The following is a 27662-nucleotide window of genomic DNA, read 5'->3' as shown; positions in this document are numbered from 1 at the left end:
CTCAGTGCTGGGATTTCTGATATGTAGTACCGTCGTTAGTCCAGCTGGATATGTAGCAGAGGAGTCCCTTATCTGTCGTCAGTGGGAGGGGAGGCCCTTGGTCCTGTGCTGTGGAGGCTCAATGACCCAGGGTAGGGGAATGCTAGGGCACTGAGGCAGGATGGGCAGGTTGAGGCGCGCCCTCATAAAGGCAGGGGGAGGAGAGAGGGGATAGGAGGTTTGTGGAGGAAAAACTGGGAAGGGGGATTAACATTTGAATTGTAAACCAATAAAATAACCAATAAAAATGAAAGAAACAAATTGAGACCATGTGAACGAGAGAGAAGACTATCTCAAATCCACGTCTGACCAATCCTTGGCAGGTAATATGATGAAGCCCCATGAGATGTCCCCTTGTTTCTTAGAGAGCATTGACCCATTCAGCCTTGCATTACATTTGCTTATTTTCTCAGTGGGATAAAGATTCCAAGAAGAAGAGCAGTAGAAATAGAATGCTTGACTATCCTGTGGAGAGGCCTTGATTATGATCCTCCCATCACTATGATGGGGAAATGTAAAGGCAAATAAAATAACTCCAGCAATGTGAATTAAAGCCTCATTTTATGTTCTGGGCAATCCTGTGCATATTCACTCACATACCTGCATTGATTTCATTTCTCAGTCTTGGTGACCAGTTATCTTTAAAACACGTGCAACACAGCTTTGGAACTTTTGCTCTAAACATGTGCCTTCTTCTGTAATTCCTCCAAATTAAAAGTGTAGTCTGTACAAACTAAAATCACTCTTTAGGTCTTCAACATAGTCTTAGGTCTTCTGGCTACAATACTTTACCTGTGTGGTAATCTATCATTTCTGCTGGAACAAGCACATTACCAAATCAAGTGAGGTTTGCCCTCCGTCTTATTCTTCATGCCACGCTCTACCTGCATGGACCTCTCGCTCCGCTTCCACACAAAATAAGAGTCAGCTTTCTCATCCATTCCCTCCAACTTAATAAAAGTCTATACTCACAGCAGATATTTCATCCCTGTATTTCTATTCCTCTCTATTCTATTTTTATTTTGTTTATATTCTTCACTCCCAGAGGTGCTTCTTTAAGTACCACTTTTTAACCACCTAAATCGTTCACCTAAATAACCCAATCATATGTTATATGCTTAGATACTTATGGACAATGTGGGAACCATGGAAATTCAGAATGTTTGTGAAGTAGAATATCTGAACTCCTTAAGTTCAGGTTGCCCATGATGATGTCATTGTCTTGTGGTAGCATTAATGGAGTAACATGTAAATTTCAAACCTTGGGAACATCTAAACTTACAAATTGAAAATAGGTGAAACATTCTTTTTTGTTAGTCTACACTTAGTCAAAAACTTAATAAATTTTCATTAGGTAGAATATAATTAAGGGTATATTTTTGTTCTATAATTGGCATGCATTTAAGAAGATGTTTTTAGAAATTGTGTATATGGTGTGTATATATATATATATGTATATATATATATATATAAATTTCTCCATCTGCAACAGATGGAGAGCACTATAGAAAACCTACAACAAATCAAAATGCAAGGTTGTGGAGTATAGTTCTGAAGGAGATACACTCCTGTGTTTAATGATTAGGGAATGTTGAAGGAGAAAGGGAAGAAAGATAGTAAGAGTGATTATCAAGGAGTTGCTGTGAGATTATGTCTCTGAGAAATATCAAAAGCTATGTCCATAGAGTCTAACAAACATGACTGCTCAAATGTGGTCTGAACGTGGATGACAACAGTGAATGGGTCAAACTGGACAGAGAAAGGCACACAAGGCTTCAATCCTATAGAAAGGACTATAGGTAACTGAGGAAAGCTGGGATCAGAAAAGGTGGTCTTCTTGAGGGAAAAACACATCAATTGGTTGTCCAGTGCTAAATGGTTAGTCTGCAAACATAAATAGGAAGTATTATAAAGACCAAAACAACAAGGTTGTTTTTATGAACACAAATGTATACAGATATCCATGGAATTTAGTTCCAGAATGCAGCCATGCCATTGTATTCCAAAGGCTTACCTCCTGTTGCTTTGCTGCAGATTCGCGGACTTTGACATTCAGTGTTTCTGTATGGACCTGGACATCAAGCAGTGTCGTATTCAGACTCTGCAAGGACTTGGAAATTGCATCCAGGGACTCCCCATGTTCCTGGACTGATGAAATCAAGGAATTTAACTGCAGAAGAAAATCATTAAGTCTTTGGTCGGTTGCCATGCTGAAGTTCTGGAAGCGGTCTGTGTCTAGAAGGCCAGCCTTTGAGTCTGAAATGCTTTGGATTCTCTCCTCCAAGTCCTTCATGCGTTCCATGGCAATTGTAAACCTCATTTCTGCTTTACTGGTGTTTTCTTTTCCAGTCAGAGTTTGCAATGTATCACTTGTGTTAGCTGAACCCACTAAGCAGTTCTTCATTTCCCAATTCACAAGCTGAGCTGAATGTTTAAATAAAAATAAATCACTTTTAGCCTATATCATTTGAGTTCATCATTCCTGTCTTTGCACTCTATCCTACTGTAGGATGCTGTATACCAGCTTAGATCAAGCATTTCGCCTTCATTGATTAGACTCAGCATGTTATTATAAACCACTTAGTCACCTCTATGATTTTTATGTTAGAATTTAATCCAGTATAGATCGTCTTTCTGATTGCTGCTTATTAGTCTTCTTGGCCATTGTTTGCCAATTAGAGAAAATTCGACAGACTGAAACGTACTGTGCCCTACTCCACGGACTACTTACTGTTAATAGAAATGAGTTCATGTTAAGCACCTCTTCTGAAATTATCCTGTTGGACTTATTTATATTAGAATGACAATTACAAAATCAATACACAGAATAATCAAAAGACTGATGACAGGGATTAGTAACCTGTTAAATCATCATTGAAGATACCAGAAAAATGGACACCTTAGTTAAGCAAGTTAATTTTCCTAAAATGAAATTGGAAAGATAAATTTGTTTCCTTCAAAAATGCATTGTTCTCATTTTCTCCTGTTGTAAAATATTTAATCATAGCAGAAAATATGAAAAAATAATTGAACATCTATATTATCAGTCTTAACTAAAGTCTAATGTTTGATTGTACATTTATTAAATCATATTTGTTTTAATTAATATTATTATTATAATAATCTGTTTTTGAGGTAGGGCTTCAATGTATAGCTTAGCTTGGCCTTGATGTAATACAGCCCACTCTAACCTCAAACTCATGATCCTTCTGTTGTAGCCTTCCCAGTCTCAGAATCACAGAATCTAGAATATCTTTTATTTTAGTGTCATATTATAGCCACTTTTTTATTTTTAATTTAATAATTTTTTTCAAAAACATTTGCTCAGTCAGTTTTCTCCCACAATGGATCTGCCAGATTTGCTTAGAAATACTGCAAATTAAGTTGGTTTCTACTTACCAACTTAGTAACTTAGTTAGTCAGTAACACATTCAATGTTTTGAAAAGCAGCCTTGTGATGGAACGCCATCTTCAAGAATAGCTAACTGTTCTGTTCAGTGAAATTTAGGGACTGTAATGAGCGGTAGGAACACGTTTGCAAATGGTTATATATTCTCTAAATGAGCTAATTAGTCTTTCAGAATGGTATACAATGAAATTAAAATGAAGGAAAACAAAAACATTGGACTTAAAGATAAAATTACATATGTTGTAATCGTATGAGATGAAGTAAATACTAAAATATCTTACCACTATTCTATAATAATGTAATATATTCGATGAAACTTAACGGATTGGAACTACGTATATACTTTTGTCCGCATGCTCCTTTTACGTTCTTATTAGTTCGAGGCATAATATCTTCTACATATGACAATGTAGAGGAGGAAAAGTACATCTTCACACAGCTGAAATATTTAAACACGTGGCTACATATGAATCTCCTACATTTCTTAGTTGTAACTCGTGTTACCGTGGTTTGAGGAAATAATAAGACAACAGAAATTCCTACTTAAATTTGTGTTCCCACGGGAGCAAACTGTTGACTTTGAAAGCCTCCTCCATGCTTTGCTTGTCAGTTTGATTGCTCTTGGCCATTATCTAACCTGCCCTTGTTCAGTCTCCTTGAACCATGTAAAAATGCTACCGGTTACAACAGTACTTGAGACTGGGTCGAATAAATATTTAGACCTCATTGCAGGCAGCGGGAATAAAATTCTAATGATTACATAAATGAAAGAATATGTTATAGAATCCTTGCAGCCGCCATCCTCAGGGAAAGCAATATCTGCTAGTTAATTATTGTTTATATTAACAAGGAATGTTATTATATGTTTACACTTAAAATATATCTCTGTGCTTATTCTTTTATGATTTTAGCTTATTGAATTTAGTAATGAATCAATGACAAATTTTGGTGTGATTTATCATAGGACCACAATTATTGTGTGTCAGCCATTCTGTATTTCTCAGCCCATCAATACATTGAACATACAAGTATATTTATTGCCATAGATCACCACGTTTTCTAAATTCAGAATGAGAAGCAAGTTTTTCTGCAGTCATATTGCCTGTTGAGTCCATGTAAAGTTAATTGCATGTATGTTTTCAGGGCTGCCCATTTGACAGTGCACAGTCAATTGTGGTGTTCTTTCCTAGGAAGGGGCGCCTCTCTTGATCCCAGCATTACTCATTGACTATGGTTTTTTGAATAGGGTTGATATATATGTATACATATATATTTTCTTATATGTGTATTCTTGTATATATGTATATACACCAATATATATATATGTGTGTGTGTATATATATATACATATACATATATATATATATATATATATATATATTCAAGAACAATTGATGGGAAAAGAGACCACAAGTTAGAAGGAGAGCCACGATGAATATATATATGAGAAGGTTTGGAAGCAGGAAAGGGAAAGGAGAAATGCTGTAATTGAATTACAACTTCAAAAATAAACAAAACTCACTGGGAAGGGAATTATTGTCTTTACCAATAAGCAACTTAAATGAATAGTACTTTTAAAACTGCTTCAAAATCATGACAAACATTGCTTCATTTAGCCTGGATTAACATTTATAGCTCTGCCTTTTAAAAGCAGTAGTGTTGGATGAGTTATTAATGTTCATGTTTCTATTTTACCATCTGTGTAAATAGAATGTTGGTACTATTATTAGCATCAAGTAGATATATAAAAAATTATATAGACTATTTCCCAAGATTAAGAAGCATTTGATGTTTCAGGATTGATGTGTCATCTTATTGTCTCCAATTTGATATTGATTAATTATATTACAATTATATAACTATATAGTATAAATGTATTAATTACAATTAATAAGATATAGATTAGTATATTGTGTAATATACAAACATTCCTTCTCAAAGGAGTTATGTTCGTAAACACAGTAGTTTGTACTTTATTTTCTTTAGACCTATGCTCTATTTGCTTCACCACAGAATTTTACTTTGAAAACAATCACTCTTGCTCTCTTGCTCTTACCCTCTTCCCCCTTGTCCCTTCTCTCCCCATTCCCCTCGCCCCTTCTCTCCATGTGCTCATGGCCAGGTTCTACTCTTCTATTTCTCTACTTCTCTACTCTCTCTCCCTCTCATTCTCTCCCTCTCATTCTCTCTCTCTCTCTCTCTCTCTCTCTCTCTCTCTCTCTCCCTCTCCTTCTCCCTCTCCTTCTCCCTCTCCCTCTCATTCATTCTCTCTCTCTCTCTCTCTTCCTTTCTCTGCACTACTACCCTCTTAACTCTCCTCCCCATGCCCTGAATCTCTTCTATACTAAAAAAAGGAAACAACCTTTATTTCATATAGTAAAATAAGTATGTTTTTCAGCATAGATAGAAGAGACCTGATTTTGTAAAAAGTTATATGAACTATGATATTCATTTGACAAGGTATACATGATTTGACAGTAAAGATATTTTATTCATTTTTAAAACACAACTTCCTGTCTCCTTTATCATAAATGAAACTAACTTCCGCTTTACTTTCTGTACCAATGGCTACCTCAAGTGCTAGAGACTTTGCTTTATAGGGTTTGCTGGGCATGCGTCATGAACCTTGTAATCCAAACTACAGCAATGACCAATTAACCATGGGGTTTTTTTTTGTTTTCTTTTATAAAATAGAGTCTATTCAGGGCATGAGGAGGGGATTTAAGAGGATAGTAGGGCAGAGGAAGAGAGAGAGAAGTAGAGAAGTAGAGGCCAGCCATGAGCACAGGGAGAGAACGGGGGTGGGGGGTGGGGGAGAGAAAGGACAAAGAAGAAGAGGGTAAGAACAAGAGCAAGAAAAAGCAAGAGCTTAACTATGTCTTTTAATGAGAAGCCTCCAAACATTCATATACTTAAACTTTTGTTTCCACTGTTAGTATACCTGTTTGGAAAGGATTAGGAAAAAGTCCCCAAGACCTAAAACTTACACAAGCAACTATAGGCAACTGAAAAAGCTGGGAGCAGGAGAGGTGATCATTCCCAGGGAAGAACATAACAACTCTTTTCTAGTGTCAACAGCCAATGCTGAAAATACACACAAATACCATTATTCAGATTGATCTGGCACTATTGTTAGTATATGCATATATATACATAGATTACATGCACATATGTAACATATGTGATATGTGTGTATGTACATATATGTGTGTGTATATATATATATAATATATATACACATGTGATAATAGTAGTGAAAAAGAATCCGTTAATTTGAAGGGGTGTGGGGGAGGGGTATTTAAGAGGGTTTGGAGGATGGAAACAGAGGGAAAATGTGTAAAATTATATTATAGTCTCAGAAGTAAATTTAAAAAGGATAACTGAGTCTATTTTTTAAAGTTCACATTTTTTTCATTTCATCTTTTCCCAGAGAGAGCATTCTGTGATATCTCTATTTTATAATGAAAGAAGGCAAACTTTTATGTTCTATGCAAATACCTGGGGAGCTGGTGATATTTGATTCCACACATCGTGTTTACTCTTTCGTGTTAGTAATATCTTTTCCCATCCAACATTTATATTATTCTGAGAAAGGATTTTTGTATTTCAGTAATAATTTATACACATCCGTTCTATAATGTATCTTCTCATCCTGGTCCAGTCTTATGATGCTATTTTCTGTCAGGAATACTTCACATTCCTTGAGAGAGGTACCATATACTGTATGCCACCAGAGTAATAAAACAACTTTCCAAGGACTAGCTACTTTACATTTGAAAGCTTTATGTTCATTTTACCTCAGCTACCAGTTCATATGTTGTGCCATAACTTTCAGCAGTCTACATCTATAATCTTTTGCTATCATGTATTTTAGCTCTCTTTGAGAGTCATTGTGATCTGGTACTAAGAGTTATAAATGCATTAACAATCACCTGTTCTGAGTACTTGATAGTCACAATGAGTTCTGCTTAAAATTCTGAGGAATTTGGAACAAGTATTAACTTATAAGATCGGAACATTCTATTTCCTATCTGTCCTAATAGGTACCTACGATAATTTTAGGAAGCAGAAAAAGACAGACCAGTTACTGGGCAATCCCAGAGCAATCATTTGACTTGGTAATATTTCCCAAGAGCCTAAGAATTTTGAACTTGATTACAAGCCAGGATACTATTCAGGCTTCTATCTCCCTTGATCACAGACTATCAAAGCCTACAGTCCTTGAGGTAGGTTTTGTAGGCTGTGGTTTGCATAAAAGAGATGAAATTTGCCTGAATTCTAACTGGTGTATATTTGTTGACACCAAACAAAAGCACGCCATTCAAGTATTCGTTTCACACCACAGATAAGCACAGGTATATCGATGACATGTACATAACCTCGCTTATGAGGAAATGAGGAATCTATATTGTTAGAAACTTCTATTTTCTTTATTCAATAGCTGTTGTCTGTTCACTGTTTGCTTTGGTTGCTATGCTTGGCTTTTTGTTTTCACTGTTTTTAATGTCTAAAACAGGAACTTTTTTTTTTTTAAAAAAGAAATATTCTTAGTTGACATTATGAAAATTCTATTTTTATGGATGTTTTTTCCTGGACAATCATGTTTTATTATCATGACCAAATTGCAGTGAGAGACAGCGCACAAGAGAGGTTAAGACACAGAAGTCATAGATGGAAACACATGCTCCATTACTAAGGAGCTCCGGTCTTCTGGTGTGGATAATGAAGATAATTACGGCGTCTGCTGAAAGGGTAATTGTAAGGCTGTATTAAGAGGATGCACAGAAAGTTTATAGCCTAGTGCTTGGGCACAGCAAATGATGCAAAATGATAAAACAATAGCTGTGTTTTACAATTGTTAATTTCCTTAGCTTTTCTTCCTGAGTAGAATTTTTAATGTGTTTTGAGATAGTCTCTCCAGTTTCCCTTAACAAAGGAACTTCAGTTTTACATTTAAGAGCATTTTCTTAGGCAGATTAGCATGCACATTCAAATGAACTTTTCCTAAGCCGGTCTCTTGATGAGCATATTGGAAAAGTATTGGGGGTGGGTAGTACAGAGAAAAAAAAAAAGAATGGCAAGACCAGGGACTTTTAATATCAATTAAAATCCAATATGTCTGTTTGGGCAAGTAGCTCCATTGATAAAAATGGTTTGCTAGCTTTTAGGTTACCCTGAGTTCAATTCTAGCACCATGTAAACTAAACGTGTTGATGCCCTAACCTCAGCACTCAGGGGTAGGGTCAGGAAGACCAAATAGTCAGTCATTCTTAGGTACAAGCAAATCGGAGGCCAGCCTGGGGAAGGGGATACAACATATCCACAACAAGGACGATAACAAAACCACCAAGGAACAATCAAACCAAACCAACCAAATAAACCAAATAACATTCATCTGAAATTGTTTATCTCTAGTTCAAACAGACTTCTTAGAGAAATATTATCCTGGAGAACATCACATGGAACCCAAGTAGCATGTCATATTGTAAAAATCCTAATGGATATTGCTGCGTTATTATTGCTCTGTGTTTTAAATGGCAGCATGTGAAACATATTCACAAGGTGTAGTGATGATGTATTTTTCACACTCGGCATGTAAAGCTTTCTGCAATATGGCATGTTGTGTTTGGGGATAGACATTGTTAGTGTAAATTACCATACTTGTTTTCATATTGGCAAGTACTTTGGAAAGAGTATTATTTTCTCCACATGCTTTAGAAGATGCTGGAGACATGCTAAAGAGCCATGGTTAACTTTATTCTCTTTTAGGGGAAATTTTTATTATATAACTAAAGGGAATTTCAGAAGCATTGTTGCCTGTCACTAGAAGTTTACAAAAGTGTGGAGTGTAATATAATTTTGAAATAGTCTGAAACGTTATCAGCACTTTCTTTCAAACAAAACAAAAAGAGATTAGAGGAAGTTTAATATAAAAATTCAATTACGCTTACATGGAGCAGCAACAAACAACGGCAGCGTAAAATTCAAACTCATTAGCATTTGCAAAAGCAAGAAGAGAACGTATTCTCAGTCATGTCTAACAGTGCGTGTAGAAGGTATATGTAAAACTTTGAAAGAAGTTAACAACATCTAAATAAAGGAAAATGCGTCCTATGCATTATTTTATGTTTCCTTAAAATTACAGATATGCATACACACACACACACACACACACACACACATGTCACACACAATTTAAAAAAAGATTGCCACTTGTGGGGATAATATTCCCTCCTTACCCATGATGCCTACCTAGTACTATAAACCTAGATGAGAGAACATACTACTGCCGTTTCTCTACACCAATAACATTTCTAACTGCATCCTAAACACTTATTATCTGTGGCCAACAGTGAGAGTAACTCTCACATCTCATCAGAGAAGACCCCCCCCACCTCCATGGACTGAGATTATTAGAGAAATCTAAAACTTACCAAAATCTAGAGATGAAAGGACTTGGTATACCTGTTCCGAATTGATACACTGACAACACAACCTGTACCTCTGAAGTTCAGTGAACATCACAGAACAGAAGGACAGAAAGACGAGTCAGAGGACCAGGATATCTACTGGGAGATTGGAGGTTGTGACTTCTATGTATGCCTGGGACCTGCTCTAATGAAATGTCAACAACATGATCAACTAGAAAAGACCTGGAAACGATAACACCGATTGACATTTTGGTATAAATGGATAAATCTCACAAGGCCCTACCCTGGGATGAAGAGCTACCTGTAGGCAGTTAATGGCGTCTGGTAAAGAATCAATCATCTGCAAGGACGAGTCCCCTAAGATGTTATCCAATCTCCAGAGGAGACCTAATGCTCATACATTTGAGCAACACATAATAAACCCAGGGGCAGCATTTACAAATGTGTGTATCTCTAGCTATCTGTCTGAATAATAATATATAATGACCTTGAGAAAAATGGAGGGACAAGGGAGGAGTTGGAGGAAGGACAAAGAGAGAGGAGGGACAGACATAAACCCAGCCCACATTCTTTATGCCAGAAGTTTTATTTTACTCGCTTACATTCTGTTTGAAAAATTAAAAGGTTTCTACTTAACATTATACAGTCTGTTTCCATTATGTTTGTTGATTCTTAGGAAAGTTTTGCACATGAAGTTTCTCTATGGATGTACCCAATAGCAGCTGCTATAACTCTCGTTTTACAATAAGCAGATGAATGAAGTTTCGAAATTCTGGGATACGGTACCTGTTACTATTCCAACAACAGGTATTAGTACTGCAAACACAAGGAGGTAGAGAGCAACGAGGGCAACTTTGAAGGACTTCAGTTTCTCCTGAACGGAGGAGCCATTTTTAGTGTCTAAAACAAAGCAAAAGAAAACAGAACAAATCCAAGACTATTCTTAAAAACCTTGATTTAAATCTTTGTAATTGGTGCAGGAGACAAGATTCGGTGGGTTAAGTGCTTGTCACACAAGTAAGAGAACACAAGTAAGAGAACACAATTACATATGATTTTATATTTGTATATCTCGCATGATTTGAATGTAACATACAATTATTTTAGTGGAACAAAATGATTTATATATTGTATGGATAGATCAGAGAATAACAATTGTACTTATCTCTTTGGCATGCATTTACATAGAATATATATTCCTATCATGGGATGTTCACTGCAGTGGGACTATGCTAACACAAAGAAAAAGTAGTATATTATGTATTTATTGTGTGGGCATGTGGGTTTCTGTGCTTCGATGCCTTCCTCTGTTGCTCTCCACTCCTTACATTTGAGACAGGGTCTCTCATGGAGGATTAAAAGTGCAACCCATAACACACACAAGCTGGAATTGTCTCTATTTCAGGCTGAGTAAATGTGAGGCCTGTTTGTGTACCACATGTGTGTCTGGAGCACATGGAAGTCAGGGGTCAGATCACCTGGAGCTGGAGTCACTGATGGTTATGAGTTGACATGAGCATGCTAGGAACCAAACCCAGTTCCTCTGAAAGAGCCAAGTTTGTTTAACACTGTCCCCTGCACTTCATTTTTCACACAAGTTCTCTCACTGGACCTGGAAATCCCAGACTCAGTTACACCGACTGCCCAACACTCCCCAGGCGTCTTCCTGTCTTTTCCTTTCCAAAAGTGGAATTACACATATAAACCATCACATCTGAGTTTTATCTAAGGGCTGGGATTTGAACTCATGTACATAAACTCATGCATGATCCTTGAAGGTTTTGTTTGCTGTTTCTTCCACCTGAAACTCTTCCCTCTCCACCCAGCTTCTCAGATACGGGCATCAAGGGATAGTAGGCTGTCCTGTCACCTTAAAATGGACCAGATGGTGCTGAACACTGTTCCTCTGTGTTCTTGTCACCATCTGATTCATCTGTTGCAAGTGGTATTTTAGCTCTCAAAAAGATACGAAGAAGTGCTAGCCCTTGATAACTATAGTGATGATTTTAATTGGGACCAGGGTCAGTGCAGATTGGTCAATTATAAATAGTGTCTTGTGGTGTGAAGTTGGTTCTGATATAATGGTTAGATCTTTATGAAAAGAGGAAAGAGCATATGATTACAAAGGAAAATAATCAGTCCCTTTGAAGCAGGAAGCAGAGGTGGCAGTGATGTACTTAAATGCCAGGACCACCAAGAATTGTCAGAAACCAACGGAAGCTGGGAAGGGACATGGCCTTTAAATGACCTGAGACCATTCAGACACCTTTATCTAAGACTTTTGGGACAAAGAATTGTGACGAAAAAAAGCAGACAGACAAATCTCTGCTGATTTAAGCCACCCAAACTGCTACCTGTGTCACGCTGTCATTGTCTACTTACTGTGAGGAAGGGATGCTGTCATGGAACGTGCGTCAAATTTCACAGACTCTGAGTAGCAGTCAGCGTCCTCTGGTTCACGAGGACAGAGCCTCTGTTTCTCTATCATCTATGAAACACATGCAGAATACATGAATGCCACTTGAAGTTGCTGAGGTTGTTTTTCACGGTGTTACAAGTTGATGTTTATCATTAAGATTCAATTTTAGCAAGCCAAGTGGCTAATTAAATATGCACATCATATAGAGCACTATATTAGTCTTTCTCATGACTTCCTATTTAAATTTTTAAAAGAACATATCTATGGAACTAGGGAGATAGATGTCAATGGGATGCCTGCTACTGAAGCATGAATCCCTGAGTTTGAATGCCAAGCACTCCCGGAGAAGTTACAGGTGGTGTAGCCCTGGTGCTTGGAAATGGAGACAGGAGCATGTCCAGCAGTGCTCTGGCCAACTGTTATGAGTCTAGAGCACTGCGAGAGATCAAGTCTCAAAATATATGGAGCAAAGCAATAGAAGAAAAAATACTGCATTGATTCCGGGTCTCCACATACAACTACACCTAAGTTCAGTTGCACCTCCCCCAGACACTCACACGAACACAAACACACACTCACACATACACTGAAAAGCCGTGGAAAACAGATTTAAAAGGTCATGTTCTTGAGGACTCATTGCTGTCTTGTTCTCTGTAGAGAGGCATCTGTGTTTACAGATGTGTGGCCTTTGCATGTGAGGTGGAGTCTTACCTTTCTAATAAACAAACAAACAAACAAACAAACAAAAAATACCAAGTGACAAAAAATAACCAACTGGAGAGAAAGCATGCCTTTCCCTTGGAACAAATAGTTACACATGTTTGGAACAAACATTTCCGGTGACTTTTTGGACTGAATTTATTAAATATAGCTTAGTGAGCCAGACTTCCTTGCCAAGGCGTCTGCTTATCAGTTTAGAAAGATAAAGTCACTAAATTTAAATTCACAGGAAAAAGTAAGTTTTTTGATTATTGTTGCTTTTACTTCATTAATTAATTTATTCTTCTTTCATATACTACTTAGCTTCTCTCCTCCCATTACCTGCCACCTACACCTCCCCTCTTGCCTGGATCAATTCTTTCTCTCCCTTCATCAAAAAGCAGATCTCTCAGGGATATCCACTGAACACAGGATCATGAGTTACTGTAAGACTAGACACATACCTGCATATGGAGGCTGGATCAAGCAACCCTGTAGGAGGAAACGGTCCCTAAACCAGGCAAAAGTTACTGTTCTTTCCTTCCCTTCCGTCACGCCATCTCTCAATCCTTTCCTCCCCTCTCCTCTTTTCTCCTTCTCTCCCTCCCACTCTTTCTGGTTGTTTTTAGGCTCTTGTATTCCACAACATAAATCTGCTTTTTTGTTATCCAAGTTCAATCAACATTCTACTGAGCAATCTATGCTTCTATTTCTCTTGATGGGTATCAAAGGCCTTGAGTGTCTTCATAAAGAGCTCAATGGGCTACAGTGTCAGACTTCCTGATACTTGATCTGAGAGGGTCAATAGTTTACAATTCTAGATGGATAGGTACTAACTCATCTACGAGAGAAGCTAAGAGTCTGGTCTGGCAGTGCACAGTCAGGTGACCACACGTGACAGCATAGCACTATAAATTCAAAAGGTAGCAAAGAGAATCTTGAAAACTTTCAACAAAAGGAAATGTTAAACATTGCTTTCATATGACGCAATGCATGTGATACACTAAAATATCACACAGTGCTCACTAATTCTTACACTTTTAGATTTCACCAATTTAATTATGACCAAGAATATGTCAGTGGGGAAACATTTACAAAGCACGTGCCAAGTTCCAGGCTAAATTTTAATTATGAAATAAATAAATATAAATCTAATCTAATTAACTTTTATATTGAATTGAGTGGATTTAATTAAAATATGAAGTTTCCTTTTTTCTTTTATTCTTTTCTTTGTGGTATTAGGCATTAAAGTCAAGGTCTCCGTCAGACATTCATGCTATGAGCCCTAATCATGATACTACATCGTAGGGTTTCAAATTCTACTTGAAAATACATGTAATTGAATGTAATAAACTAATAAAGTAGTTTAAGATTCTAATAAATTTTCAAAAAATGGTACTGATTGTGGCCGAATGTTCCGCCTTTTACAGACACTGTCCTTGAGGATAAATGGAGTAACGTTTTGTGGGTCTCGGTTCAGGCAGGTTGACTAATTTAGCAAGAATCCGACATCATCTAACCCTTCTTTATTCCCTTCATTGCTGAGGGATGTTTGCCGCAGTTTTAACTGAATTCATGGCAGGGTCAGGAAGCAGCCCTCTGGCCTGGGCTGGGGAGGGAAGCCCATCAATCATATCGAAAAGCACTTCCTGCTTTGGGAGATTCATAGACCAGCAAGGATGTGACTAACCCCTGTCGACAGACTTCTAAAATTACGGCCGAGGAAGTTATTTATTTGGCCGCTCACACGGACAAGCGTTGCACGTTGATCATTTCTGAGAATCGGTTTCCACAAATCTTGAGTTGTTCAGTCTGAGGATTGTGATAGTTACAGGATTTGCCACTGGGACACGAGGATAAGAGAAGGAAAATGGAGGACCGGAAACTTCTCTTTCTTCAAGTAAGGCCAAATTGAAAAAGAAAGGAAAAGCCCAAACCAGCAGACAGGTTGCAAGACTCAGGGTGCTAATAGATCCTGTAGCAGAAGTAAAAGCAGACCAAGAGCTCTCTCAAAAAGAGATTAAAATAACCAATCGTGAGGCATGGTGGTGCGTGGTGCCTCCAACCTCACTGTCTGTGTGTAATGCTGACACTTGGGAGCCAGTGGCAAGAGAAATGCAGAGTTAACGCCAGCCTGGGCCACACTGTGAGACTCTCACAAGATAAGCAAACAGAAGCCCTTAAACAATTAAGTAAAAGAATGAGAAATAGCCCGGAGACTGACTGTGAAGGATGCAGTTTGGACCCCTGGATCCAGACTTTCCTTCAGTTTCCTGTCTTTTAATCCACGATGTAATGAAATGTGGACAATGATTTTACCCATCAAGCAAAACGAATGAGCCAGGAAACAGAACGGAGTTAACAATAAAACAGCTCTATAATCACTTCAAAGGCACACTGGAAACAACTATGGCCAAGTGGATAAAACGCGAGACTTCGAGCTCAGGTGGTAAAGATTGCGGTGGGAAAACCCTGTTCACACCGTTAATGAAGGGTTGTTTTTGTTTTCGTTTTTAACCAAAATGTTCTTGTTCTTTCTCCAAAATGAGTAAATGTGGGTTCATTTTACTTAAAAGAAAGGAAACATTGCAGGCTACCTACTCATTTTTTTTTCTGTGTAGGAAGGTTTATGCATTAAGATAAAAGTGCTTGTACCTGAAAAGTCTAGAGTGTAAACTATGGGCTGGCAGATAGATGTCTGCTTTGTTCAATATTATACCATCAGAGTTTCAGGTACCCTGGAACTTTGAATACACGATATAACTGTTGACTGGATGCTTTTATTTGACTTTCTAAGACTTTAATCTCATGTGTTAGTGTTTGTTTGCCAAGTCAGGTGGCTATTTAGAAAACCAGTGGACCTCAGAGGTGAGTTCTTTTGGAGACAGAAATTCTTGACAATGTTTGTTTGTTTGTTTGTTTGTGGTTCAGAATCTAAGGGGGGCTGGCTTTATTTTCAGTTTTTCTGTGGCCTGTTTGACCATGTATTAACATAGCATGCCCCACAAGAACTTAGTATTTCAACTGGTTATACGTGTGTGTGTGTGTGTGTGTGTGTGTGTGTGTGTGTGTGTGTGTGTTGCTATGACTTAAAACTGCGTATGTTCCCTAAGCCTTCCCTTGGCGCTCTCAGACAGGCTTATCTTCTTGCTTCAACAGCCTGAGCTCCAGCACAATCAAGACGCTTACTTCTTAGCTTTGCCTCAGCCTTTCCAGAAGTCAGGATGCTAATATAAGGAAGTTCGAGCCTGATTGGAAGACTTTGGCTAAAACTGTGAATTAATTTTTCTCCTTTTAGACGTTTTCTATTTCATCTTTTGGGACCCAGAGCCAGGCTTGCTCTTTAGAGCTTAGGAACACAAATGGATGACTACCTGGTCCCCTCCCTCTGCATTCTTTTTCATTTTGTCAGTCACAACTGGCTACTAGCACTTTCAGGGTCACTTTGCTAGATTTTGATGGGAATGATTTGGTGGGGGAGGGGGTGTTATTTAGTTTGGAGGATGATTATCTAACCCAGTGTTCACCCTCTAAACACTCCATAACAGCTCATACATCACTGTGTCTCTGGTTTCCTTGCAGTGTTTTCCTCAACCGTTAAAAATGCCTAGAGCTTCCAGGGACTAAGTCACTACCCAAAGACTATACATGGACTGACCCTGGACTCCAACCTCATAAGTAGCAATGAATATCCTAGTAAGAGCACCAGTGGAAGGGGAAGCCCTTGGACCTGCCAAGACTGAACCCCCAGTGAACGTGATTGCCCTTATAAACCAAAGTGTAATTCCAGTACAGCACAGCTCACCCTGGGAAACAGTAAGTGTGCTGGACTTACTTAAGGAGCATGGTTGAGGGGTTAGTGATAGAAACATGTCTGACCTCAGTGCAGGCCCTTCTGAAAAAAAGTCTTCAGCCAGCATGGATGATGACTCCCTCATGTTTGCATAGACGAACTCTCCTTTTCCTACTATATGTTTAACAGCCCCGCCCCCCGAATTCATGAAGCCACAGGCAATTAGGACACCAGTATATACAAATGAGTGGCCAGATACTCTGGTAAGTGTTGACCTCATGGAGATGGTGGGAGTGTGGCTAAGTGCACAACACCTTATAACAATTCCAACTTGTATCCTGGTGATTTTCCAAACACAGTGTCCTGGTTGACGACCACTATCCTCTGTGCGTTATGCATGTGTTTGCTGCATGTAGATGTAGAGATTTTAACACTATGGGCAACATCTGCTTTCAGCAATGTGACTGCTGGGATGCCTTTAATAAACATTCAAATTCATGAGAAAAAATCTTCGTGAACTACAGAAGCAACAAAGATTTGTCACATGTCAGGAGATTTCTCTGAGTTTACTGTCTGCTTGAAATTTTAGCCCTTTAAGGATGGAGAGGGGAACACCCATAAAGAAGGGGAGGGGGAGGGATTAGGGGGATGTTGGCCGGTAAACCGGGAAAGGGAACAACACTCGAAATGTAAATAAGAAATATTCAAGTTAAAAAAAATAAAAAAAAGGTGTGAATATGTCAGAGAATGGGTTGGGGAGGAAGGAGGTGAGGAAGGGGAGGGGGAGAGAGAGAGAGAGAGAGAGAGAGAGAGAGAGAGAGAGAGAGAGAGAGAAGGAGGAGTGTTAGAGAGAGAAACAGGTATGTAGACACCATTTTATCAGGGAAACAAACCTGAGAAACATAGACGTGAGAACAAGCTGGATTAGTGCCTAAGGAAAGAAAAATGATCCAGCACTTCAAGATACAGATAAACCTTTGGTTATTTTCTGATTGATTTTGATTTTGTTTGGAGACAATGTATCACTAAGTGAGCCAGTCTGGCCTTGACACGCAGTCTTCCTACCACAGACCCCTAGATGATCACAGGTGTACTAATGTGTCTTGCTGAGACTGTGAGTGTGCCAGGGCCCAGCTCTGGCCCAGCTCTGGTCCTGTGGTCTCTCCCCACTTACTCCCCTAAAGATCTCAGTGGTTATGTGTTAGGTACAGGGCTCTATGTTTGATCCTCAGAGCCATAAAATAAAAACACAACAAAAAATTAAAATGAAAACTTACATGCATGGAAAAGACAACACATTTCTAAGGATGACTGTATTTCACAGATGTATGTATACCTCAAGGAAAGTTCATGTATCACAAATATAGAATTAAAAAGAGAACTTGTCATACACTGGAAAATGCTTCTCTCAGACTTGCATGAATTTAGTTACCTGACCAAAAAAAATATCATTAGTACATCCCATTTTGCCTCAAAGAAATTGATTATTAAATTTATCAGATTATTTCAGATTTTTATCTGACTCTTTTACTAATTTTTGGGAAATGTAAGAATTCATACAGAGGTGAGTCCTTGTTAGCAGTGTGTGAACAGTTTTAGAGCATTTTTCTGTGACCTTAAATGTAATTTCCAAGTTAGGAGCCAAATGATTTCACATGAAGTGACTTTTTCCAGCACACGCCTTTATCCTGATAAAGGATGGTGAACTCCTTTGAGCTTGGATAATCTATCAACAGTGTGTTCTCACGAGAATTGAAACACATCTCTGCCATATCAGCCTTTTATGAAGGGTCAAAAGTTCATGGAGGCAGCAACAGGAAAGGCATATGAAGGAACTCAGAGGTTAACATAACCTCAGTCTTCATCTTCAGGCATGTTATCATTAAAACAATGGAGTGACATGAAAGTTGAGATAAAATTCAACTTCTACCATCCGGCCACTTTAATACAATAAAATCCATCATTCATCACAGGACACCTAAGTCTTTGTGCATGGGTCTGGGTTTACACAGTGGGTATTGCAACGTGCATATTGATTGGTATGACACATTTTCCTTAAAGATCATATTTATATTTTTCTTGAATATCTTTTCAGATTAAAAAATAATGAACTATATGATATTTAATCAAACGTGCGTAACCTATTTCTGTAATCGTTGTTTCTTTTGCAACCACTCTGTAAAGGAGCTCATGATTTTACTTATATAAATAATTCTGTCATAGCTACAGTGGTTGGTTGGCCTTATTCTTTTGATATTCTTCAGTTTGATTTTGTGCCATTGTTGAAGTACCAGACTAAATGAAAACTATTTTAAATGTCTTGGTATCTACTGTTATTTAGAAAGAGGATATAAAACACATACACACACACACACACACACACACACATATTTGAATAGTGTGTGTGTGTGTATGTGTGAAATTTTTAAACCAAATTCACCACCATAGAATTATTAATGAGTTGTAATATTTTAAGACGCCTTTATTCCCCTGTTTATAATTAATGTGGAAGAGGTATTTCCATGCAATTACTTGTTATTTACTGTACCTCTTGGCTATCGCCTGTTCATATCCATTGCTTGAACATTCCAGGGAAACTTTCTTATACCCATGTGTAACTAAGTAAGGAGTTTGTGTGTCTAGCATCTATTAACTATTTGAGAGTTTTATTTTGACTGTTGTCATGCTACTAGTATTGGATTTAGAAATAAATCTCTGCTCATCAAAGGCGCTGCAAATACACTACACCCCAGAACTCCTTACTTTTCATCTTGAGACAAGATCTTACTGAAATTGCTCAGACCAACCTTGAACTCACTCTGTAGCCTAAGAACATCTTGAACTTGTCTGATTGCCTGGGCATTCCAAGCATCTGGATAAGAGGCCTGTGACCATGTGTCTGGCCATTTGTCCTTTCATATTTCTACTTCTTCTAAGATAAATGTGTACTTATATTTGCCATGATTGTCTTACAGTCATTTTTTTCTTAAGAGTGGAGTAAATTACTCCAATGTAACCTTCCTTATTCTTTTAAAATAAATTCCCTGACTTTAAGATAGGTAGCTGATAATTTATGTCACCTTTAAAGTTAGTATATTTGTGTGTGCCCTGCTAAAAATGAATGTACAAAGATTCCTGTTGAAGACTGAACCCGCCTTATGCCTTATGGTAGTGACATTCGTCCTTCCTGGTAAAGTAGAAAGAGCCTCCGTGTTTGAATCAAAAGCCAAAAGTGACAAAAAGAATATGATCAAAATAGATTCTATAAAATTCTCAAAAATAAAAACAGAAAAAATAAATAATAAAAAAAATTAACAAACTGATCCTAAGTGGAGAGACGAATATACCATTCTTTTAGGTAAATGACTTTAAGAAAGCAGGAATTATTTCAAGAGCACTGGATAATTTTTATATTTGTAACAAGCTCATATACTATCAATGTAAAGGAATACTATGAAGACTAAAGTAATTTCTAAGCTGGCCTGATACAGAGAAAGCTGGCAATAAACTGCAGCAGCATTTCTCACAATTCTATATTACTTTGTGAGTTTTGCCTATTTAAGCTTCAAGGCAGTTCCGTGAGCTCTATAGACAGATACCCTCTATCTTGCATTTAGGAAACTAAGGCATAAATGGCTTAGGTACTTAGTCAATGTTATTATAGCTGGAAGTAAGGATCGTCGGGTTTGAAAGAGACAGTGTCCTCATCCAATGTGAGCTCCCTGCTACTGCCCCAAACATTCATCATTTCAGCTCTGTGACTTTTCTGCCACCGTTCCACGAGGCCAGTGATAACACCAGCCCAATTTTATGCTGTGCAAGTCTTACTCATCCATCCAAATCACCCTAAATTGTAACATCTCCACGAAGAAGATACTTTTATAGTTTTTTTCTGCCTTTAAAGCAATAAACTCCTCCTACATAGTGGTTACACAAAGCAATTTTATTCTATGGAAGGAGCCCAAATTATATTAGTTCTGCTTGGGCACATGCTTTAAATTGAGAACTTCTGACAAAATTAACTGTACTTTTTTTTTTTTTTTTTTTTTACTATTTGTATCCCTTCCTCCTATGTAATTCAGACTGTTGCAGCAGAGACACTCAGCCTCTGTTCACTCTCTGAGCAAGGAAATATTAATACAGCAATCAACTTAAAGCCAGAAATGTCACATGAAGGAAATGACAAAGAAGCACACTAACCTATTAAACATACTTTAGGCTCCGCCAGAGCCTGACGAACACAGATGCGGATGCTCCCAGCCAACTATTGAACTAAGCATGGGGTCCCCAGTGGAGGAGTTAGAGAAAGGATTGAAGGAGTTGAAGGGACACAACCCATAGGAAGAAAAGCAATATCAACTGACCAGAGCTCTCAGAGCTCCCAGGGACTAAACCACCAACCAAAGAGTACACATGAAGGGACCAATGGTTACAGCTGTGTATGTAGCAAAGGATGGCATTGTCTGGTATCAATAGGAGGAGAAGCCCTTGGTCCTGTAAGGCTGAATTCCCTAGTGTAGGGAAATGTCAGGACAGTAAGGTGGGAATGGGTAGGTGGGAGGGGGAGTACTCTCATAGAAGCAGGGTGACAAGGATAGGATAGGAGTTTTCCAGAGGAAAAAGAAGGAAAGCAGATAATGTTTGGGATGTAAATAAAGAAAATATCCAAAACAAAAACAAAAAACACATTAAACAAAGCCAGCATTTTAACAAAACACACATAGTTATGGGACAAAGCTGCTTACTAATCTATCAATGAAAACATTGCCAAAGACTTTTATTCTCATTTTACCTGTTAAATAACAAAACTAAACTATTAGTGGTAGAATAATAGTTCTTCTAGAAATTATGAATCAGATATTCTTGTCTGTCTGTCGTGCTCTCTCTGTCTCTGTCTCTCTGTCTCTGCCTGTCTCTCTGTCCTTCTCTCTCTCTGTCTCTCTCTCTGTCTCTCTCTGTCTCTTTCTGTCTCTCTCTGTCTCTGTCTCTCTCTGTCTGAATCTCTCTCTCTGTCTCGCTGTCCTTCTCTCTCTGTCTCTCTCTGTCTCTCTCTGTGTCTTCTGTCTCTGTCTCTCTCTGTCTCTCTCTGGCTGAATCTGTCTCTCTGTCTCTCTGTCTCTCTGTCTCTCTGTCTCTCTGTCTCTCTCTCTCTCACACACACACACACACACACACACACACAGAGAGAAAGACTTGTACAAGAGTAGGCTCACATCATCAACACAAGTAATTTGAAGAAGAAATAAATTAAAGCATACCTCTTTTGTCATTGCTGGTAATGAAGGCAGCACTGATTTGTCCACTTCCCTCTCTTTACAATTGAAACCTAAAATCTTTATCACATAGTATTTCAGCATCTGGCCCACAAGGAAAGGAAATGACACAGTTGTGTGTTGAAAATCTTTCTCTGAATTGTGTTTCATAGCCTTCTCATCAATGCACAAGTTAGCAAAATCTAAATTTGTCAGATTCCCTTTCCTTAAGCACAGTTTTTAAAAAAGAGAAGTTACAAAAAAGATCAAGAATTTTGTAGCAGGGTAGAAAATTGACATCCCACCAGCCATCCCTGGCTAGTAAGTTATGTGTGACTTCTACAGCATTCATTATTTCACACTGTGTCTTTTTAGAGTCATACAGTGTTGAGAAAGATACCATGTTTTGTTTTCTATCACTCTTTCCCCCTCTTTGTAGCAAAGTACAAAACAAAAGCCTAGAAATCAAAACAGAAGGAAAAGACGTGGCATTGAACCAAGGTAAGCAACAATGTCCTTGCTCACTTCAGCTCTCTCTGCAATGCTCTTAGCACAATAATTTCATCAGTTTAGAGGACCATATTGGACTAAGGAAGCTGGTGAGCCAGCTCAAAGGAAAGGAAAATCCTCTACCTTCTGACGCATGGTCAGAGGTTTGTGTATTTTTCCTTAACCACTCACTTATACTGCTAGTTCAAGTATAACCCCCTTAAAAATTCAATATTGCATTATTAAGATTTTATAACTAATATTCCTGAAGGAGATATGTAACTTATGTTCCACAGGCAATTATTGGTGCTCCAAACAGAAGGAATTGGTCCTCTTCCTCCTCTCCCTCCTTCACCTCCTCTTCATCATCATCAGCAGCAGCAGCATCATCATAATCATCTCACACAATACATCTTTACCTCATTTTCTCCTCCCTACACTTTTCCCAGCTCCCCTTCACACACCTCAACTCTCCATGTATCCACTCCTCCTTCACTTCTCTTCAGAAAAGAGCAGGCCTCCAAGGGATATCAACCAAACACAGCAAATTAAAATAAGACTAGGCACAAACCATCATATCAAGGGTGAGCAAGGCAAATCCATAGAAAGAAAAATGGCCCCGAGAGTAGCCAAAAGAGTCAGAGACACCTTCATTCCCACTGTTAGGAGTCTCCCAAAAGACCAGGGTACAAAATCATAATATTTGTGAAAAAGGACTCAGGACAGGCTTATGCAAGCTCTGTGGTTGCTGCTTTAGTCTCTGTGATCTCCTATGTGCCCTGCTTAGTTGATTCTGTAGGTCACATTTTCCTGGTGTCCTTGACCATAATGATATTCTGTTATACTCATAGATTGGTGCCCAGCAATGGTAATCAGAGGGGTTTTCTCCAGTAGCAGATAGGAGAAGATGTGAAGAGACCCCCAGCCAAACATTAGGCAAAGAGAGAACCCAAATTAGGGATCTCCATTGGGTGCCTTCCCTCAGAGCTTGGGGAACCCCAAGGAAGAGGAATGGGAATCCTCTGTAGAATCATGCTTCTTAATAAATCGTGGCTCAAATCCAGGTCAAAGCCATCAACTGTGAGAAGGCAATGTGTGAAAGAACACAAGAACAAAAAAGCATTTGAGAAATACAAGGACTAATATAATAGTAATACTGTTTATAATAACTGTATGGTGAGCCCATCCCTGAGGTAATTAATAAAAGGCTAAAAGTGGGCAGGAGTGTAACCCAGCATTTGTGTAGCTTCAGCTAGGGGTCCTGGTTCAATCTCTAGTATTACATTTTTTAAATTAAAACAGAAATAGTAAAAGAAGTGTTTAAATGGAGCATATAATTTCTAGCCATGACATTTTAAACAAAAAGGAGAATCATAAATCCATCCATACTGAACTAGCTTGAAGGCTGTTGCACTGTTTCACAGACACATGGCTTAAGTTTCTCAAGATTATAGAGGAAGAGGGACTGGAAACTGATGTGAGATCTCACTCCCTTTCCTCTATTCTTATTTGTGAATAAATCTGACTGTACAGCATGGTATCTGCAGTACAATAACCACACCCAACCCAGGCACAGTGATGCAGGCCTGTGAACCTAGCAGTCAGGACATCGAGAGAGCAAGATATGGAGTCTGAGGTCCACAAGGCATCTAGTGTGATCTTGTTTCAAGAAAAAAATACTTTCTATATTGTTAAACGTAGATAACCTGTTAATACTACGAGTTTGTTAAAGCCATACTTAAGAAGTCACATAAATTATGATGAGTGTCCAATTTTCTATTTTTATAAGGATTTTCTAGACTAGGATTTCTAGTCTATTTCTAGATGATTTTTTTAGTCTATCTGCAACATTGGGGTGTGTGTGTGTGTGTGTGTGTGTGTGTGTGTGTGTGTGTGTGTATGTGGTGTATTTCCCAATGCTAACCACTTCCCTTCTTCTTTATTTCTTTGTCCTCTAGTTAATCTAATTGTTCATGTAAAAACAAAATATTCCCTACCTCCGAAACTATTCCCTATCCACACATTTTGTTTCTACATAATTATATTTGTTTATACATTTTATGATGTGTTATAGTATATTATATTATCTATTAGATATTTTATAATATGGTATATAAAAACTCCTTACCTGGAAACCAGGGAGAAAAGACTAAACGTCAATTAAAGGTTTGGAAGGAATGAGAAATGCAATACTGTTTATTCCCATAGGCCTGATCAACAAAGTGTGGTGGGCCAAGGAGGTGGTTCAGAACATATGGATGTTTGCCACCACCCTTGATGACCTAAGTTTGTTTCCCAGGATCCAATTGGTTGAAGGAGAAAGTTGATTTCTTCAAACTGTACTCTGAGTTCCACATGTGTACTGTGGAATGACATCCCAGCCATCCCTTCAAAACTTAAAAGCAAAAACAAAGAGGGAAGTATGGCTTGAATATGTATTTAAGTAAAATGTCAAGATCCTTGAGTTATGAGTCATCAGAGGTAGTAGGTAGTCTGTGTTGATTTCAGAACGTCCCAAAATATATTATTTCTCAATTTTGGGTGAGCATATGTACCATAGAGGGGTGAAATGGAAACTTATGGGTTTTTTTTTTGGAGATTCAGTTGTATCAGTTTGATGTTTTGCAAGCAGACACATGGGAGGATGTGGGGTGTTTGGAAAGAGTTTAAGTACAACCCAACAGACAGTGGACAACACTCTCACATTTGTTCCAGATATGCCAAAGAACGTCTTGTTCAATTCTTGCTGCTTCTTGCCACTTCTGTAGACTCCTGCAGATTAGGCACAGCCTTGGTAGTTTCTTCTGGATTGAGCTGCCGCTACTGATTAGTTTTCGCTATTTGTCTATTGGACTAGACTTTCTTTACTGATTTGGCTTTGGAATCACCCCAAAGAACTATGTCTAAACAGGCCCACATCCCCCTTTTCCTATTAACCTTTCTTCTCCCCTCCCTTTGATCAGTGGGCTAGAAAGGAGGTTGAAGCACTTAAGAACCCTTTTTAGAATATATTTTGAAAAATCTAAGCCCACAGAGGAGTGTGTACATTCTTCATCAGAAGCATTACATAGAAAATAAGTCAGGAACATGGGTGTACTTTAGGCCATTTGGGTGCTCACCTATTAACAGTGCTATGAGGCATGTGTCTAGTCACTGCATTTCCTCTCACTTTAAACATGTATTGACAGTGAAGGCTGCATAAGATTAGCCTAGTATCCAGTAAAAGTTCATAATCAATTAGGGAAATTGGTTGGGAAAACTGAATTGAATGCCCCAGGGTTCACTGTAGTGAGGCATCCTGAACTTAGCAGAAGTCCTAATATTTTATATTCTCTAGGGGTTACATGTTTTCCTAAAGTTGCAACTAGTCATTAATCATAAGAGATAAGATATGACGTGAAAGGTCTGTAGAGAGAGCTTTGAAATTATGAGTATACACCACCCATCCAGATGATAGAAGCTTGATTCCCAGAATCTATATCACTTGCCACAGAATCACATGAAATTCCAGCTCCTGGGATCTTATGATTTCTTCCTTTGTCCACAGACATTGCACCTATATGTACTAACCCATATACATTATACACAAATACAGAATTAAAATAATAAAATAAAATGTTTTAAGTTATGTCCTAAATACATGGTTTTTAGTTAATATTTATGAGTCCTGAAATCAAACAAATGAGTTCTGACTTAATACAGAGTTAAAAAATGTTGACATGGGCATACATTTCCAATGGAATACTGTAACTGTAGCGTTATCAAAACAATAAATATACAAGCAAGTCCAGAGAGCAACGTTGTGGGAATATAACAGATACATAGAAACTGTTATTTTTTGAAAGCATGGACTCTCCACTTGAACCCCAAATCCCACATTTTGTATCTGTCTCCTTTAGACATTTTACTGTCAACCTTTACAATGTTCTGTTTCAGATCACAAAAGAAAACTAAACCTGAATTCACATTGAATTCTAGGAATCGATATGAACCCATACCTACATTCATGACAAATGAAGAAAACAATTCCCAAGGAATTGTGTCACAGGACAGACACCTACTCATCAAATGCAGACAAATATCTACAGAGGCAAATGCCGAAGCCAAAGCTCTGTACTAGAAGAGGAATAATCTCTTAGGGAAACCAGAGAGCTACAACACTCAAGAGCCAACTGGCTGGTTAAGGGCTGAGATGATGAGTGTCTAGACCACAGATTTATCAGGACTCCTTAACACATGCTCCTTAACTCTTAATTTTAATTTTCTTATGTTTTCATTTAAAGCTAATGGTGGTTTTCCAACAAACTTGGGACCACTGATACTTTTGGTTTTGCCTGTTGGGCCTCATTGGGTGCTGGTCTTCTCTGATTTAAACTATTATTTGTGTCCTTAGTTGGCAGATTATAAGGATGGTATTATGTTTAATCTTCACTGCAAGCCTACAAGTACCTTAGAGTATGTCTCTGATAGTGTTTTCAGAGAGGTTTAACTGAGGAAGGAAAAGCTATCTTGACTGTGGGGATCCATTTTGTAGTGAGCTAGCATTCTGGATGAATCAGAAGGAAGATGCCTGTTAGGCCCTAACAGGGGTCTCTTTCTTGGATACTGACTAAGGCCTTAATGTGATCAGATTCTTCATACTCCTAATGCCACACCTTACTCCTCATGGTTCATTTGATTCTTCTGAAACCACAACCCAGATGAATCCTTTCTTGCTTTTGGTTAGATATTTTGTCCCATACATAAGAAACATCAGTACTACAACAGAGTGGCTCACTTTGGGTCTCTGCTCAGTCCTTGCTGGTTGAGGCTGGTGAACCTAGCATTTGTACTGTAACAAGTATCAATATTAATTTTGACAAATACCCGAAAGCTAAGACAGGCAAAATGAGAGATTACTAAGACCTATTGTTCATCAGAGCCTTTAAATTTTCCTGATTTTACCTAAAAAGAAAGCAAAAACAAACAAACAGAAACAAAAAACAAAACAAAACCCCCAAAACTCATGAGTATACACACAGGTACACTGTTCTCAGAACACACAGTTCAGTGGCTATGAGCATATGCTAATCTTACAGAGGCGTGAAGTTCAATTCTCCGCACCCATTTGGCAGCTTACAACTCTCTGAAA

The 27662-nt window shown here is 38.2% G+C and overlaps 1 protein-coding gene across 2 annotated transcripts in view; it reads right to left on the bottom strand.

Annotated features, from left to right (window-relative positions):
• The window catches only part of Msr1 (macrophage scavenger receptor 1), a 72999-nt gene extending 50891 nt beyond the window's left edge, over positions 1 to 22108 (bottom strand). Inside the window, exons 1-4 of one of the 2 annotated variants that reach the window (XM_032919061.1) lie at positions 22049 to 22108; positions 12262 to 12367; positions 10666 to 10779; positions 2054 to 2463 (exon numbers count right to left, since the gene is read on the bottom strand). In XM_032919061.1, the coding sequence (XP_032774952.1) occupies positions 2054 to 2463; positions 10666 to 10779; positions 12262 to 12367; positions 22049 to 22060 (642 nt within the window). In that variant the 5' untranslated portion in view covers positions 22061 to 22108. The remainder of the gene's footprint in view (positions 1 to 2053; positions 2464 to 10665; positions 10780 to 12261; positions 12368 to 22048) is intronic. The other variant, XM_032919059.1, reaches the window with a different exon arrangement.
• Between the last annotated feature and the right edge of the window lie 5554 nt (positions 22109 to 27662).

Source organism: Rattus rattus, chromosome 13 (assembly GCF_011064425.1).
Source record: "Rattus rattus isolate New Zealand chromosome 13, Rrattus_CSIRO_v1, whole genome shotgun sequence".
Taxonomy (NCBI): domain Eukaryota; kingdom Metazoa; phylum Chordata; class Mammalia; order Rodentia; family Muridae; genus Rattus; species Rattus rattus.
This window is presented reverse-complemented; position numbering and strand designations above follow the sequence as displayed.